The 17468-nt window shown below is 42.0% G+C and overlaps 1 protein-coding gene across 1 annotated transcript in view; it reads left to right on the forward strand.

Moving 5' to 3' along the window:
• Nucleotides 1-6373, forward strand: part of LOC116702156 (dipeptidyl aminopeptidase-like protein 6) — a 32762-nt gene extending 26389 nt beyond the window's left edge. The window contains exon 4 of the mRNA XM_032536295.1: nucleotides 6300-6373. Coding sequence (XP_032392186.1) covers nucleotides 6300-6373 — 74 coding nt within the window. The remainder of the gene's footprint in view (nucleotides 1-6299) is intronic.
• Nucleotides 6374-17468: the final 11095 nt, after the last annotated feature.

Genomic DNA, 17468 nt, shown 5'->3' on the forward strand with positions numbered 1-17468 from the left:
CTGCTCCCTTCTTCATGCTGCTATGCTTCAATTTATAGAAAACACACCTTGACTAACCCTCGACATGGATGCATCTGGATGAGTTCTGAGTGTGCTTTGCTTTTGTTGAGCAGCAGAGGGACGGCATGTCTCCTGCTTTTTAATTCAGGCTCACTAAAACGCCCAAAGAGACCGGCTGGCGTGCTTCACCCTACCTTTACCTTGCATGTAGTTATGTAAATGTAGATGTTGGGATTTATTTTCCCTCGCCTTATTTACATAGTATTGATTCCTTATTTGCCAGAAGGGGATCATATGTTATGTCTGGAAGGCTTTGGCTGGAAATAAACCGCATGAAGTGAAGTGCAAGAGAATCTGATTGTGGTTTCCCGAGGGCAAGGGGAAGATAACGATACCTCCGAGGGAAAGGATGCAGAGGCTTGTGGCGTTCCCGCATTGCTCTTCGTCTGGCTCCTTTCCTGCAGATTAGTGTGCTTGTTTTGGTTTTCCTCATCGTTGCCCATCGACTGCGTGCGTCTCGCTCCACGCCCGCGGGCAAGGGCAAGAGGCGAGGCCCGTCTGTCCTTCAATATTTCATTCCCGGGTGACATTTCTCCACTATCTTTGCAACTCCATCTCATTCCCTGAGCTGACCTCAGGCTAGACAGAGGGAGCGGCGAGGCTGTGCGATGAGGCAGTTAGAAAAGTCAGCTTTCTAGTGCGGTGTGGGGATGGATGGGGCAAAATAGACCCCAGACAAATAGGAGAAGATAACAGACAGACGGGCGAGAGGAAAGATTGATCACTAGGATTTGGAGCAAAAATGAGATTTTTTTTTCCCTAAATTGGAGGCTTTGGCGGTTTTGGCTTGGCAGTCTTTCATCTCTGTCTACATTAGAGATAATATGAACGGGTTTGTCATCTAATGAATCGTCATGTGAAATAGGATTCAACAGCTTGTAGTTTATTGTATATCTTTGAAACATTAACATTTTTAATAACATGACTTTAGCTTCATTACCGAAGGAAATGTAGTGAAATAAAATTCCAGGTGTCACTCGGATTATTTATAATAATTTAATATATGAGAGGTTGTTTGTTGTTTTTTCATTGTGGAAAAATGCAACATATTTCATTTGAGTAAATATCCAGTGCCGATAGGTGTACAACGGGCCACAGAGCAGGTTAGATACTAGTTATAACACACACACACACACACACACACACAAATACACACATGCACACACGGGCTCAGTCAGTCAGTCTTTCGCATAAATTAGCTACTGTCCTGTCAAATGTAGAGATGACATTGGGCAACATCAACATACATTTAACCCAGAAATCCTCATTTCTTGTCTGTATATGACAAAATACCAAAGAAAATGTGAAATTATTAATTTCAGGTTTGCCACATCCCCCGTTGCATTTAATTAAGTAGTTGTTTTTTTGTAGTTGATTTAGTTCCTAGAATAGTACCGGACGTTAGGAGACACATTAAAGAGTCGGATCACTTCCTTGTTGCTGTAACACATAAGGTCTATTAATGCCTCTATGTTTGTGTGTAATAAATGAACATGTCAGTACTAAAAGGAAACTGTGTTATTGTTTCACTTGGTCAACAAAGAGTGTGAAAGCAACCACAGAACAATGATGAACATCCAGCTACACTGGACTTTATTCTTCTCCCAGTTAATGCTACTGTGTGTAGGAAATGCTAAGTACTGACAACAAAACACACAATGCAAGCCTCACATGGCCGCGCACCGCCCTCACGCCCCCCTTCACACGGTTGCTTGTAACCAAGGAGGACACGGAGGATTAAAAAAAACATGATGGACTCGTCAGAAGAGGTCATTATCATCTCTCAAGGTTCACCGGAGGACACAATCTTCTGGACATAGTCCCACTGAGAAGCACAGAGAGAGCTGTGTGGAGCTGAAAGTCTTAACTAGCTTTGTAGCAACTCATTTGGCAACGGCTTGAATATAATAGCATTCATAAATATCAAAATGGTGCACACTAGAGCTTTAAATGAGTGCCGTTATAAAGTTGCGGATGGGGTGTCTGACATTAGTCAAACAGAGTGATTCTTCATCCACCTCCATCTCTTCATTAATGGAGACCCTTTTCTACGGGCCACTGTTTATTTTAAAATGCCTCACCTCATCAACGCTGTGGGGATGATGATGATGATGATGATGATGATGAGGGCGACCATTACCCTCAACTACCTGCAGTTTGGACTGATGACTCAGCATTTGCTGATGTGACCTTGTGTCATTAAATCAATCACATCACTGCTGCTTTTAGATCATAAATACTGCTGGTATTCTACAGTCTTTTCTTGATTTTTTTTAATTTACATATCATTTGACACAAATCTGCACATTCGCTATCATTTTGAAAAGCATCAGTTCACAGCATGTCACTGGTCTGCAGTGTGATGTTTGCATGGCTGTCATTGATCTTAAATCTCTGGGCAGGCATTGGATTTCTGTAAAAAAAAAAAGAAAAATTATATCAGGCTAATTATGCAAATATAAAGCATGTCCTCCCTTTCTATATGTGTATGTGCATCACGCAAAGTCATATGCTGTATTCCATTTCCTGGGATGAAATTTTCCTGATCTGAAGTCCTCAATGGTTATTATTTTTAGCAAGGGAGTCAAACGGCAGCTGTTTCTCTGGGGGCGCTTTTTGATTTTGAACTTGGTTATTGACCATGCTTTTGGAAAAGTAGTCCATTAAAAGCAGAACATTGCAATGTCTGAAGGATCTGTGGTTTTCAACTGCTGTTCAGTTGATTCATCATATCTAGTAGAACGCTTTTCAATTATTCCTTATTTTCAAGTTGAAAATAATCATCATGTACGACAAAAAGCATCGGAAAGGAGATTCCAAACACAAACTGCAGACTGTAGCCTCAAAAAGTAAAAGACAAAATGTGGTGTGCTACACAGCTGACGCATACTATGTTGTTCTTTAGAACTGTACAGTCTATACATGCGAACCAGGTTTAACAAAACACATTTCCAGATTTGAGTTCTGACTTTGTGCACGTCTATGCAGCTGTGCATACACCTCCCTACTTAGTAAGAAGTAATAGTAATCTCTGAAAAGCCATTATTGAGCCCTAGGTTGTAAAAGCTGTTTAAATCATATGTAAATGACCACTCCACTTTACCCAATTACTAGTCAGCTGCATGGCCTGTCAATTACCTTTTTTCACTGCAATCCCGTTTGTCTTTTCTATGACGTGAAAAGCAGGATGGGTGATGACGGATTAATAAATCCCTGCCGGACTGTTTGGGTGTGTAATTTAAACGAGCAGCTCGCAGCAATAAACATGTAATTATGGGAAATTAAAGTGCAGCTCAAAAGCTCTACTACTTAGATAAAGTGGGAGAGATTTGGTTTCCTGTAACAGATTGAACAACCAGCACGCTGCACATTATCTCCATCGCAGTCAGTGGCTCTCTTAATGAAATGTGCTCTGGTTTTGCTGATAATTGTAAACTGATCCAAACTAACAGTGCTGTAGTACTCAAGTCTGGACTCAACATGTTCTTCTATTCTTTCTATTGTGGTATTTGCACTCAGACGCCAAATATCCAAGGTCGTCTGGACCAAGTCCAGCACTAAATAGGAAACTTCCTCCTTCAAAACAAAACCATTGACGTGGCATGCTTTTCAGTATAAGGTACTACATGCCTGGCTGCATCATATCATCAGGTATCAATCATTTCCAATATGGCCACAGGCACGATGTCAGCGAGCACTTTGTGCTATGGATCCTTCAGGACAAGTGATAAATTCAGGAATGGGATCATGTCAATTTTTATTTCGTCACACCTGTGTTGCTGTTATTTGTTACATTTTCCATTGGCAGTCCAGAATAGTATTATTACACCATGATAAAAAACACTCAACATCTGAAATGCATAGCACATCAGCTTTCAAGTAAAATTGCTCTACTTAAAGTAAATAATACGGCCTAATTGGATTTTAAAGTGTTGTTGCTCTGCACTTGCTTTGTGATCATTACAAATAATGCAAAATTATTGTCTTACAATAGAAGATATACTGTCACTTCATCTTATAAAATATGAACAGGCAGGTACATGGTCTGGAAGAGATTCCTTTTCTCTCTCTTGGTCTTGACTGTCTCCCATTTCGACTCGGTCTTGACTCGGTCTGAACTAGTCCTGGTCTTGGACTTGGTCTTGAAAAAGGAAGTCATGACTACAGCACTGATGTACAGTTTGTAGCTGTCCAAGCTAAGCTGTTGGCTCGTCTTTTCTGTTCTAGTCCTTGCAACAGTATGTAAGAAATATCAGGGCGGCCCATAGCTCTCTGAGTAAGAGAGCTAAGAGTCCTGCAGTGGCCCGGGTTCGAGTCCCCCATCTCTCTCTCTCTCTCTCTCTCTCTCCCCCCCCTTACACATGTCTATCCACTGTCTCTGTCTAATAAAGGGAAAAAAATAATCTTTGAAAAGAAATATCCATCCGACACTACCCCAGAATAACTTTGGATTCAGATATGTATTAACGTGGCTGCTTTACAAGCTGAACCATTTCCAGGTGAGATGTCTGCGGTGTAACTGAGTGGGTGATGGCACTCAGAGGCGGACGAGCAGTAATGCGGGGCGACATCTGCCGAAGGAGAGTCATATCTTTGGTCGAGTGTGGGCCTACTTGATGATGATGAATGCTTTCCTGCTCCGGCCTAATTACTGACACGAGCCGACTAATGGAGAGTCCCACACATCATCTGCTTCACTGCCACACTTACTGTACGGAGTGCAACATCCTGTCTGGATACATGTCTAGTACTTTTAAACCGTCATTAAACCATTTAAATATTTAAAATATCAAAATGCATTTTTTAAATTTTGATTTATTTCAGTTTTTTTAAATCAAAAAGCACGTTTAGCGTTGCTCATCAAGAAACAAAATAAAGTGTGAATGCTTTTTCTTTACGTAGGCCTACATAACATATCATTATGTAATAATGGATAAATAAATAATATAGGCAAACAAAAATAGACAAAAGAAAGCATATAGACTGAAGAATAGTTTTCAAAAAAAAAAATGAAGTTGTTTGCTCCATTAGATTTAACTAGCATCTGTTTATAAGAATACTAATTACACATTGAAATATAAATTTAATAGAATACAAAACAATCATTCATTGGTTGATTGAATGCCAAGATGCCAAACATGTTCTCAAACAATGTTCTTAATAATGAGAATGTTCTACTCTCTGTGTCATCGCTGACATGGTTGGGGGACGTTGGACTGTTGGACGGACAAAATAAGAAACTGTACAGTATCATAAAAATTTTGAGGGACATGTATCACCGTTTATCATTACGTACGTGATTATGCAATTCATTAAGAAAGTAATTGGAAGATTCATCAATAATGAAAATTGTGAATTGCTGCTTTAAAACTTTGAGATTTCCTCCAAAACATGCAAAGAAGGAGTCCCCACCAGCTCCTTCTCTCTCATAGCAACGCATGCTCTTTGATTCTCAATGAATTCCCTTTTCTGCAGCCGTCGCAGTTGATTTTAGCTAGATAAGAATAGAAAAGAAGATTGTGGTTTGTGTCAAAACACCAGTCGCCTCAAGTAGTACTCCCAGGACATGAACACCTGTTTCCTGGGTCAAAATCCCCCCTTAGGACTCAAACTCCTCCCTACGAGGATCTTCACGCTCTTTTGCCTCAGCGGTCAATGTGATGCACACAGTAATAAATACATAGGCATTGCAGTGCATTACTTTTACAAATGGTTCATGGGAACCCCTGCACAGTGTTAGGGCCCCTTTTATGTGGCGTGACAGGTAATACCAAGGCCATAACAAACCCAACAAGATAGCTTTTGCAGTGAGCACATGGTATTAACTGAATACAATGTAGGCACATGTATCACATTTCTTAATAAACTATGACTTATTCTCATCAGGACAGTGGCAGCTGGACAGTATCTCAGAGGGTATATTAAACTGACACTATATGTAACTATATGTATATGTGGAAGGCCAAAAATAGTTTTTTCTGGGTAATATGAGAGGGAATTACGACTTCAAATTACCCTTAAACTTAACTGTGCAGGTCTGCTGCAGCACAGGACATGAATATGATGCTTGTTCATATCGGCACCAGAGACACAGCACATGATGTCGAGGTGACCTTTGCCCCCAATGTTCCCCTCGGGTAAGCCACTTACCTCGGCACTGACACATCCCATTCCTCTCACCGCGGGGCACTATTTGGTGAGTCACTGTTTTCCTTTCACAACTTGTATTCTGAATCAAGACTCTGGCCTGCGCTGTGAGGCTCTCAGCCAGACCGCCAATGACTGGGCTGAGACCCAAGCCTCAGCTTGGTGAGGTGGGGATAAACTGACACTGCAGTTGGATGCTGGTGGGTGTCTCACGGATGTGTGGGCTTAAGATAGTGTGCACTTTCATGGGTAATGATAACTATATTAATAATAATAATAAATATTAAGCATATGGCCAGTTGGCAACGGCCGACCTGGTCCCAAGATGGGCCCACCGACCCAATCAGAGGTTACTCAAATTGGGACGCTCAGTCAAAATCAAGCACGTCGCCTTCAAACAGGATCTCTGTTGGCAGGTTTAGTCTGTACCGGACACCCCCCCCCCGGTGATCATGCTGCCCGGGGGGAGGGGTTGCTTTGTGTCCCCCCTAAAGGAAAATTCTGACCAAGGAAAAACCAGGAAAAAAATGTATAATTACACACAAAAGATAGATTGACCAGTCTTCAGTTTTATTTTTTTTTGTCAAAACAAATGGGCCGTCGAAATAAGCGCTGAAAATGTCAACATTCAAAATATCCCAAAACTTAAACAAAAAAACGATAAAACGAAAGGTAATAATGTTGTAAAAAGTGACCATGGTTGACGGGAAGACAACACAATGGTTAAAACAGATACAAATAAACATGGAGAACCAGACAGAACATACATACAGACGTCAACAGAGAGAAACAGGCTGACAGTGACAATAAAGACCAACATACTGTATGAATGACAGTAACAGCATAAATAGGCAGTATGTGTCAATATGTCATAAACTTGTGTTCTTTAAAAAGTAGTTAGCGTTGTTAGTCAGTAAATTACATTAAATGTTTAAAACTCTGTTACATAAGGTACAGCTTATATCATTTCACCATCTGTACACTAATGTAATTAATTAATCCAGGTGTCCGTGGGTGGGGCTGCGTGGGCGGGGTAATGGGGGCGGGTGGAGCTAAAGCGCCACGGTCCGCCCCTGCAAATAGAGGTTTGTCTGCCAGCAGACTTGTTCTCTTCGGCGCATAACTAATCACTCTGACACTCGGCTCAGTAGGTCCTCTCGCGTGGAGCCATCAACCCACCTTGATTTACTTTCATTTTTATAATTAGCCACATGATCGTCGCAATTAATCTCTTATTCCCCTGTCCCTCGGCGTGGTGGAGAAAAGGAACGAAAGATCAGCCGTTTTGCCGTCGTCTGCCGATGATCTGCAAAGTGCTTTGCAACATATGGATCGATAGCAGGGAGACAGTCGCTTGAAAAAAAAGTAAATCACATGCTTTTCCACCCGCATGGCTTTGCAGCATCATGCTTGGGGGTTAATTAGGAATTGCATGCTCTGGTGCCTCTCATTAATTAACATTAGACACTTCTCAAGCTGTGCTGGGAGCTACTGCTAAGGCATCAGTGCAGGGAAGACTGTGTGTGTGTGTGTGTGTGTGTGTGTGTGTGTGTGTGTGTGTGTGTGTGTGTGTGTGTGTGAGTGACATGCAAGAACACGCACACACACATGACTGTTAGAGCGTGAAGGTTGTTAATGGCTGCATGCGACAGCTTAGCAGCTCCAGAGCTGAAAGCAGCCAGACAGCTGTGAATACACGGACAGATCAACAGTTAAATGGAACTCCTCTTTCGGTTCCTCTTCCCAGGACTAAATATTCAGCTTGGAAAAGCTGCCTCATTTGCTCAGACCTCTGATCAGCCTTACCAACGCATTCCCCATGAACTGGTTCGTATGACATTACACGAAAACCACACACCAATTTGTATGATGTCCTACCCCAAGCCGGTTCCATGACAACAGTTAGATTCAGCCATCAAAAGGTGACTGAGCCGGTTCAGTGTAGCACACTAGATGAGACTTTGATCCGGGTACAACGTCCCGCGAGCTGACAGTCCTTTCAGGGGCCGTGGCAGATGAGCCGACAGAACGCGATGACCATGCTGCAAAGACAGTTGAGTTTTGACACCAAAACGCCTTCTAAAGATTGGAAAATAGATTGTGGTTTGGATTAAAACACTACCGGGACACCAGAGGTGGACTTATCATTAGTCAAAGGTTGGCAATTGCCTCAGGCCCCAAGCTACCAATGGCCCCGTAAAACACCTCATAAACTCATGGTTACGATTTGTTGTCTTACTTTTCACCAATTAATTATATCTCTAAACATTGATACGCTAAAGTGCTATCCGATTGTTAATTCATGATGAGAAACTCCCCGGTCCGCTACATGGACTATTCATTATCCTACTGTAAACAAACGGCTCAGCAGGCTGTAGCTGGAGGCTACAGACGGTTGAAAATGAAGAGAAGCTGCCGAAGTGGTTCTGAAAAAAGAAGAAGAAGAAGCGGGAAGAAAGCAGAACGTTTTTAGCAAAACTTCAAGGCAACAACTTTTTACGACGGCTACTGACAACACGACAACATTACTTACTAAAGAGCAGCAAGAAGCCGGGGCTTGTGCTAGCAATGCTAACACGATTAAGAGAGTGTTCAGCCCAGGCTGCTCTAGTGAAGACTGGAGAAAAGTTACAAAAACGTCTTTCTCAGATAAATAAGGACTGAAAAGGGGAGAGCGAGGGTTGTGGAGGGCCCCATGCCTGTGTTTGCCTTAGGCCTTAAAATGACTAAATCCGCCCCTGCGGGACACAAACATGCATGTCCTGGGTGAAAGTCTTTGGTTTACTCCACTCCACTGTGTTTCCTCCCTACACGGACCCCAGCAGCAGTCTCTGTGTTGCATAGAGTGATAAGTACATTTTATACATATGAATGGCAGTGCATTACTTTTTGAGCTATATGTACAAAAGGTTCGTGAGAACAGCCTGACCTTACAAATGTCACACTCTTCTCCATCTTCCAAAAAAGCTAATAAGCTACTTGTTATCCTATCCTATTTTTGAGGCTCCTGACATGCCCATTATCACAGTTAGGAGCCGTGAGGGACGCTGATTAAAAAAGGGAGAGATTGTTCTCCCTGGGCTCTTTCTTACTGTTTGTGTTTTTCAGCAGCGATGTCAGACATGAATACAGACATTAGTGCATCCTAACTCTGGTGACTCAGCGCTTTTATCAAAACTACCACTTCACAATAACATGTTACATTCTGCAGGTTGGATCTTGGATGCGTCGTCGTAATATATCAACACCCAGCACGAAAAAAAGGGGACAATAGAAAATAGTAAAGCCTGGTCATGAAAGCAGAGGGGTTGATGCATAGACAGGAGGTGACGCCAAAACATCTGGATCTGCCCCTGGTGGTTGGCTGCAGTGTAGGGCTTAACCCCCCCCCCCCATTTCAGTAGACTGGACATGGTCCAAACCAAAAAAACAAAGCACATGCCAAATGCATTTTTTAAAAGAAGGCTTTTGTCATTTTCGACAGCTCTGACCATGCTGATGTCTGTTCAAGTATTTGTCCTTTTTCTGACCGGTTTGGTTTTATTTGGTTATTTGATGCTATAAAAACAAGGTGAAATGTCATGTGATTGGTCTGGCAGGTGTATGGGCCGGACTTTGATACCGCGGCTCCACCGACCGATCAATACTGCTCAGACCTGTATCTGGGATATTTTGGCTTCACTTACAGTCTTCAGTGGACGGAGGAGGAGAGGTGTTGTCCATCTGTATACACAGTCCATGGAAAACAAAATGTCAGGGGGTGTACACACTAGCAATAGGTGTAGTGTGTGTGTGTGTGTCTGTGTGTGTGTGTGTGTGTGTGTGTGAGAGAGATACAGAGAGAGAGAGTGTACAACAGCTGAAAGAATTGTTTTCATCCATTTCCCACTAACACAAATCTTAACATTGGGAGGCGTGGCACACTCCTTTTATTCCCTGTTTAACTTTTAACATTATGTTGTTTAACGTTGAACCGTGATGATACCCTGCAGGACAGATATACGAGGACAAGCTACATTCAACAGGTGCCAGGTGCTACCAGTTGAACTCCCATTACACTCATTGGTCAGTTTGGTTAGTTACTAACCCATTAAAACACTAAAGTCACTCAATAAAACCAACTGACTAACCGACGGAGGCAGCGGGAGACCAGAAACTCCTGTGTTCTGAAGGTAGAACTACCCTGGTGGCTATGAAGAGAGTTAAAAAGAGAGATAAAGGCTTTAGCTCCCCCTGTGTGAACACATGGCTCTCAGACTCCTACAGATTTTTTTTTATAGGTGTCTCAAATGCATTTAGCTGCTGCATTTAGAAGCCACTAGCTAACGGTCATGTGCAGTTTAATATGATGGATGAGGGTAGCTTACCCCCCCGCATCATGTTTGGCAGGGTAGATTGTCTATTTCACCTGTAGTTCAGATAACTAATAACAACTATTGTGAAAGAGAGGCAGTTTGAAATATACCATTATTTTTATTTTACTGTGTCTTCACTGTGATGCACAAACGTGACTTTGTTAAATACTGACTGTTAGCTGGTTTACCACAATATATTAAAGTTATTTACCTTTTGTATTTTTGTGTATTTTTTATTTTTTTGTCATATGGTCCCATACCTATGGTGATGTCTTTTCACTCGTGTCTGATTGGCCCTCTGCTCGGGCGAGGTCTAATCAGCCATGATAATTAAAACCACCTGTGTGGGGGTTCATCATATTTAGGATTAAAGAAAGTTCTGACCCAATTGTTCTCTGAGCCAAAACAGACTTTCATCAAATGGATTCCACCACAGAAAGAAACTGGTCAAGCCAGCCTCCATTTTGTATTTTTACAGTTTTTTTATGTGACTGTTCATTTCTGCACCCTTACAAATACAGAAGTGTATTGCTGTAATAATAAGCCAGGGTATATCTGCCCTAATGGCGAGCCAGTGTACCTGTTACTGGCTATTTGGTGGGATTCTAATAGAGGAGCGTATTGATTGGCTCACACCTGCCTGCAGAGAAAGACTCTGATTTATTGGATGCAGGTAAAGAGCCGGCAGATCTCAGGCCTGCAGGGGGTTAAACCCACCAATCACAGCCCGGAACAAGTGTTTTAGATATTTTCAGACCGTCCCACCCATGTTCAGGTGCATCCTTGGCATATTGCCATCTTGAGGCAGAGGGAAGTGATCAACAAAAACCTGCTCTAAAGTCTAAATAATGCATCATTTTGTTGTTATTTTAACACTGCATTAGTAATATGTGCCTAGGCTCGTGCACACTAAGCTTGTTACAGACACAGGAAGCGCAGCAGCACACACACATGCATCTATGATTAATGAAGACACTATAAGTAAAACCCTTTTGAACCATGCGCCTGGCACACATACCCTTTTTTCCGCCGTCAAACTAGCAAAAGTGGATTTGGATGCACCTGCGCCATGGATTTCAGACCCAGTCATCTCAACAACTGGATCTTTCCGTGTGAATTATTATTTTTGTGTGTATTTTTGTGTGTGTATTATTATTATATTGTTAAATGGTAGAACTTCTCAAAAGGCTATTTTGTTTCTAGTTCTTTCATTTGTTTTACCTGTGAAATGGCTCCGTGCCTGCAGGTCCAGACATACTGGGTTCATTTTCCCTTTTTACTCTGAAACTTATCCAAAAAATAGTACAAACAAGACTTCAAAATTGCAGGTGCACCACACATCAAAGTAAAATAGTTTTGTCCAAATCCGGATGCTAAATGACTTGGAAAGGGAATAAATTCCCTTTTTGATGGAAAAAACACACAGTATTGTCCAGTCCATTCTCAGGCATGAGACACATTTAATAAGAATACGTCTGTCTCCTAAACAGGAAACCCAGTGAGCGTTGTTTGGTGAGGCAGAGGAAGATGTTCCCAAATTGAATAGATCACTGGAAAATGTTGACCAAATTACTAAAATATACATGGGCGCTGGTATGTATTAGTGTACAATGTTCAGTATACTACATCCAAATCTGACATAGTAGTGACATGTAGTACTTTGTATTACATGGATGTAGTATGATCCTGTAAAACACATGGAACATTTACAGTATGTTATTGTACAGGTGGGTAATACAGTATAACATAGAGCTGAAAGGATTAGGTTAATAATCTGTTGATTAATAATTACCTTTTTTTAATCCTTACTTCATGTTTACATAACTCATTAAGCAAAAAAAATCTCCTTTATCTTATTTTAGAATTTGAAGAAATCATCTTGTTAAAATTTGAGGGACACTGACATTTTATAGACTTAACAAATAATTACCTAGTGTGTAGGCCACGCTGATCGGTAGATAAGGAAATAATGATGTACAGCTAATATAATATAGCACAAGATGGCATGTGAGAAGTATTATTTCCTGATATTTGACATATTTGGAAAGCAGTGCTTTTAGCTGTGTTGTCTTCACAGTTTAGCGTTGCTAGACACCTGTTTGCTTGTCTCAAACCTGTCCCATCGTTGTCATGGGGGTGTCACCATGTTCCCTGATGTCAGCAGTTAATGTGGTGAGTGCAAGAAATGACGGCCAAAGCTGGAAAAATAAGACCCAAGTTGAACCACAGCAGAAATACCCATTAAACCTTGACAAGGTGTCAGAATAAGCCTCGGCTGCGGGTGCTGTTGTGACTCGCCGGCCGCTCACTTCCTGTTACCGATGTTCGCCGTCTGATGTCGGCTCTCCGCCTTTATGGCCGTCATCACAATGACTGCAGCCCTTAAACTTCACAATCCATACGGGCATGTGTGCTTTACGCCGACTGGAGGTGTCTGTAAATGGGCTTTTTATTTCCCACTGCCCTTACACACTCTGCATCATGCATCACCATGGAGACTATTAATGTAACCTTTTGATCTGTCACTTTTGATAGAGAGGAAAATGTGTGAAAAGCCAGTCTCTGGTGGTGTTTTTGTTGAATTTCTATTTCGCCTGCAAGGACATACTCGTGAAAAATGATTGTTTTATTACATATTTTAAGCTTCCTGAGGGAGAGGCTGATGCCTCCTAATTCACTAAATTATCCTCTTTTTCAAAAGGATTTTTACATGCACCACTCACACACTCTTGCACATAGCAAATATGCATAAACATGTATACCCAGCACTGTAACACACACAGATACTCAAACAGTATTTCATTTTTGTCTTGTCTAAAATGTTGATTTGGCATCACTCATGGTTACTTTTGTTATCTATATATAAGTGCAGTTTAATACTACAGTTCCCAGAATTCTGGAGAGAGCAAACACTTATTGGAAAGCTATTTTGTCAGAAACACAGCGGCAAAAGCAACTTTGTATCTGGTTACAGTGCAGCCAAACAAACTCACATTGTAGGGAAGCATACGTAGGCAACCAGCAATGGAAAACTACACCAGAATCCTTGGAAAAAGGCTGTTCCAGCACCCTGACCTTCACTACTCTACATAAACCATAATCTACTCTCTGTACACGTACTGAGAGCTGGCATTGGACGTAAATCATGATGTGCCAAATCGTTCAATATTGGGATAATTCCTATGGGGACACTGGGCGGGTACCCAAGCAGAAACCCTCGGTGCTGAAACATGAGGCTCAAGCAGATGTGACAAAAACTGTTTGAGTGGCCCACTTGAGGCCGGCTCCAAAAAGAAGTCCGTCCCCATAGGCCCCCATTAAATTTATTTCCAGGCATTCTTCATATTAAAGGTGCCCTGCCACACGGACTGTATTTCATAAGTTTTAACGTTCTACCATGGACTCGTGCCGTGGTTACCTTGTTTCAAGTCTTCGAGCTTGGTATAGAAAGCCTGCAGGAAGACTCTGCTCCATTTGGGCCAGTTTTTATTAATTTTCAAAAAGTTGCTTGACTCTGATTGGGTAACAGCTAGCCAATGAGAGCCCGGCTACCAGTATCCTGTACCCGGTGCAACTAGGCAAGCTCATGAATATTAATTAGCTCAGAGGAGGGAGCAGTTCATCTTCACATTCACCACAGAACACAGACACATATGGACCTAGCATATTTTAACAAACACAAGCAAAACGGTTTTATGCAGGTAGATAAGCCAGTTTGTAATTGGTTCCCGAAAAATTGTGAACTGAAGTTCTGAAGCAAGACAATTAAAAGTGCAGGTTTCCAGACCGAGCTGCAGGGCGCAGTCAAATCCCTGGCAGAGTGGGCGGGGCTTACTCAGTCTGACATTCTACAGGATGTTTATACAGAGACAGCTCTGGGAAATTTTCACTTGTGTAATCAAAGGTCTGTTTATGGTGTTCGTTGGTGTAAGCCACTCAACTCAATCGACAAGTCTCAGCAAAATGACTTCTAAGACAGAAGACCTTTGATATTAGTTTATGAAACCTTAATGGATTATTATCCAGCTGAAGCAATATTCAAGTTTGTGGAAGTTCATGCAAATGAACAACAGCAGATACTTTCATCTGAAGGACATAGGTACCTAAATGCCCATATTATGCCCGATATTGTCCTTAACATTAGTCCTGTGATGGGAACAAGCTTAAAAAATAATCAATGTCCTGCGAAATGTCACTGGAAACCCCTTAAGCAGTGGTGTCTGGTCGCAGTGTGACTCTATTCAAGATCCACTTTGCACACACACCTCGGTGCCGCTGCCCCCCTGGGTCATGAGGCCCAATGCATTATGGAGTGAGATTCATATCCCATCTATAACCTGCAGCACCCTGCACAGGGCTGTGACATTTCACTTCATTAAGTCCTCAGTACATTTGATGTTCCGCCTCGGATACAGGGCCAGTGTGAATGGACGACGGTTGACGATGAATTAAACATGGCGGGTTTAAATATAGCCTTCGTGGGACAAAGGACTCAGTATAGTATCTCATCCCCCCCCAACCTCCTCACATCCTCTGACATCATGGCCTGTCTGACGACTCACAGAGACGCATTGAAACCCAAAATCTGATTACTATCACTAGAAAGACCAAAACCAATTATGAATTAATCAATCAACAATTATTATGTGTGTTTCCAAAGCCTCATAAGTCTTATTACTCAGTGCCAAAACATTAAAAGTAAAACACACTGTTGCTCTGGCTCACATTACATCACATCCTCCTTTACCATGAACACACACAATTTACTAGACTCAATCCCGCACATGCTGCTGTGTAAATCCCATTAGTGCACCAAACGTGTGTTACTCACAGCTGCAAATAGTCCCCAAGAAATGCACATTTTATTTCTGATTGAGTTATAAAGAACTTGTGCGCTTGTGTTGTCCGCTTTTGGGGCGGACAACATGCTCCAGGGCGGCAGATTTAGGGACATAAGTCTAATTATATTTGTCTTCCTCCATTGTTGCTGGTGTAATTGTGTGTCAACATTGTGTGCTGCGACATTGTCCATGTTTCCCCAGCTCCATTACACTGTGGTACAGTCGTATGAAGCACGCATGGACACATGGTGAGAATGCATCAGGATGCAGAGTGTGATTGCTGCATTAACACCTGCCCTGACGAACCACACAATGGGTGTAAAACCAACCATAGTGCCATCCAACCAAACTAAATGAGGCAGATGTGTAACCCTAAAACAACTGCGGTGATCTACTTGGTTTAATGAGTCTTCCACTGGCAGCCATAGTGTTAGCTGGCATACTGGACTGCTAAATAACGTGCAGACTCCTGCCCTTAGTGAATGTATGATTAACATGATAATGTGCAGCATGTCAGTGACACTTGCTTTGCAATGCAAATAACATGTGGATTATATTTTAGGCTGTAGAGTGGTCAAGGGAGAGAAATTAATAAGCGGTATAATGAACTGCAGTGACTCAGGCCCATCTTTCAGAGAGCTTTGAAGCACACTGCCTCTGGATATTCCACACACCTTGAAGCCCTGAAGCGTCTTTCAGCCATTTAAGCAAATGAAAGGTAGAGGCTGCTACGAGATACAGCGGGTACCAATTAAAGCGAGTCTGTGAAGCGAGCCGGTGCCACCTGCTCATCGGGGGTGTTGCATTCCTTACAATTTATCTAAAAACTACACATAACCGGTACACCGACCGCTGCCAGTCATCACTTCACACGCCATGCTTTCCCTGATGCACTGAACAAGAAAAGTATCTGCAAACATATATGCAGAAGATATGTGTGAGGTTACATACTGTACTGTATGTTGAGCCATTCTTATTTGTAGCACATCTCAGGGAGAATTATTTAGATCCTAAGAAGGATGAAAGGCTATATTGATAATACAACAAACATTTTCCATATTCAGTAAAGACAGCGGGGGGGCTGTCTTTACTGGGACACTTAAAAACAGAGCTGCGGTTTATTTAACAGTTCTAACAGTTTAATTATGATCATATTTTTGTTTTTAATCACATATTGTTATTTCTTATTTGGTAGGCATGAAGGAAAACCTCCCAGCATGCTCCAGGGCGGCACATTTATGGACATAAGTCTAATTTTATTTGTCTTCCTGCACTGTTGCTGGTGTAATTGTGCGTTAACATTGTCCATGTTTGCCCAGCTCCAGCACACTGTGGTACAGTCGTATGAAGCCCACATGGACACATGGCGAGGATGCATCAGGATGCAGCAATTGGATGTCCCTCCATCTTGAATTCCTCTTGGATGCATTTACACTTTTTCACGTTGACATGGACTTCTGCCAGAGCGGCAGGAAGTGACTGTAGTGCTCATGCTTACCTGTGTGGTTTGCTTAAAACTAACCCTGTTGGGTTAAACTGTCATGGTATCAGTAGGCTCGTTGGAGATCAAGGCGGCCGCAGGTCTGAGACCAGGCGGCGCAGTTGCTTTTCACCAACTGCAAGACCCAGCTGGACCCAGGGCATGCTGGGAAAAGCCGGCCTCTCAGCTGATTTAACAGCTGATTGGTTCACAATCGACTCGACATGACGTTTTGTTTAAACCTTTTATTGATTTTGAATCGGAGGGATTTTAACTGCCATTTGCCTGATTTAAAGGCTTATTCTGTACAGAACACATGTGTCGTGTGGCTGATAGTTACGTTTAGAAGTCAGAAGTCATCTACAGTCAGTTGTTAATTAAAATCAGCAACAGATCACATGTAGAGCTATTTTTTTATTTTTTTTGAGAGTCTTAATAAAACAACTGGAGACTGTGCACAAGATGATATATGGGTCTGATAACTTTTAATAAAAAGGAATTGCACCACAGTGTTTCTGTCACTTCCTGTTCAGCCTGAAGGCGGCTGGAATCGGCAGGAAGCTGTCCGACTTCAGAGCTGTTTTT

The sequence above is a fragment of the Etheostoma spectabile genome, chromosome 2 (genome assembly GCF_008692095.1).
Source record: "Etheostoma spectabile isolate EspeVRDwgs_2016 chromosome 2, UIUC_Espe_1.0, whole genome shotgun sequence".
NCBI classification, from domain to species: domain Eukaryota; kingdom Metazoa; phylum Chordata; class Actinopteri; order Perciformes; family Percidae; genus Etheostoma; species Etheostoma spectabile.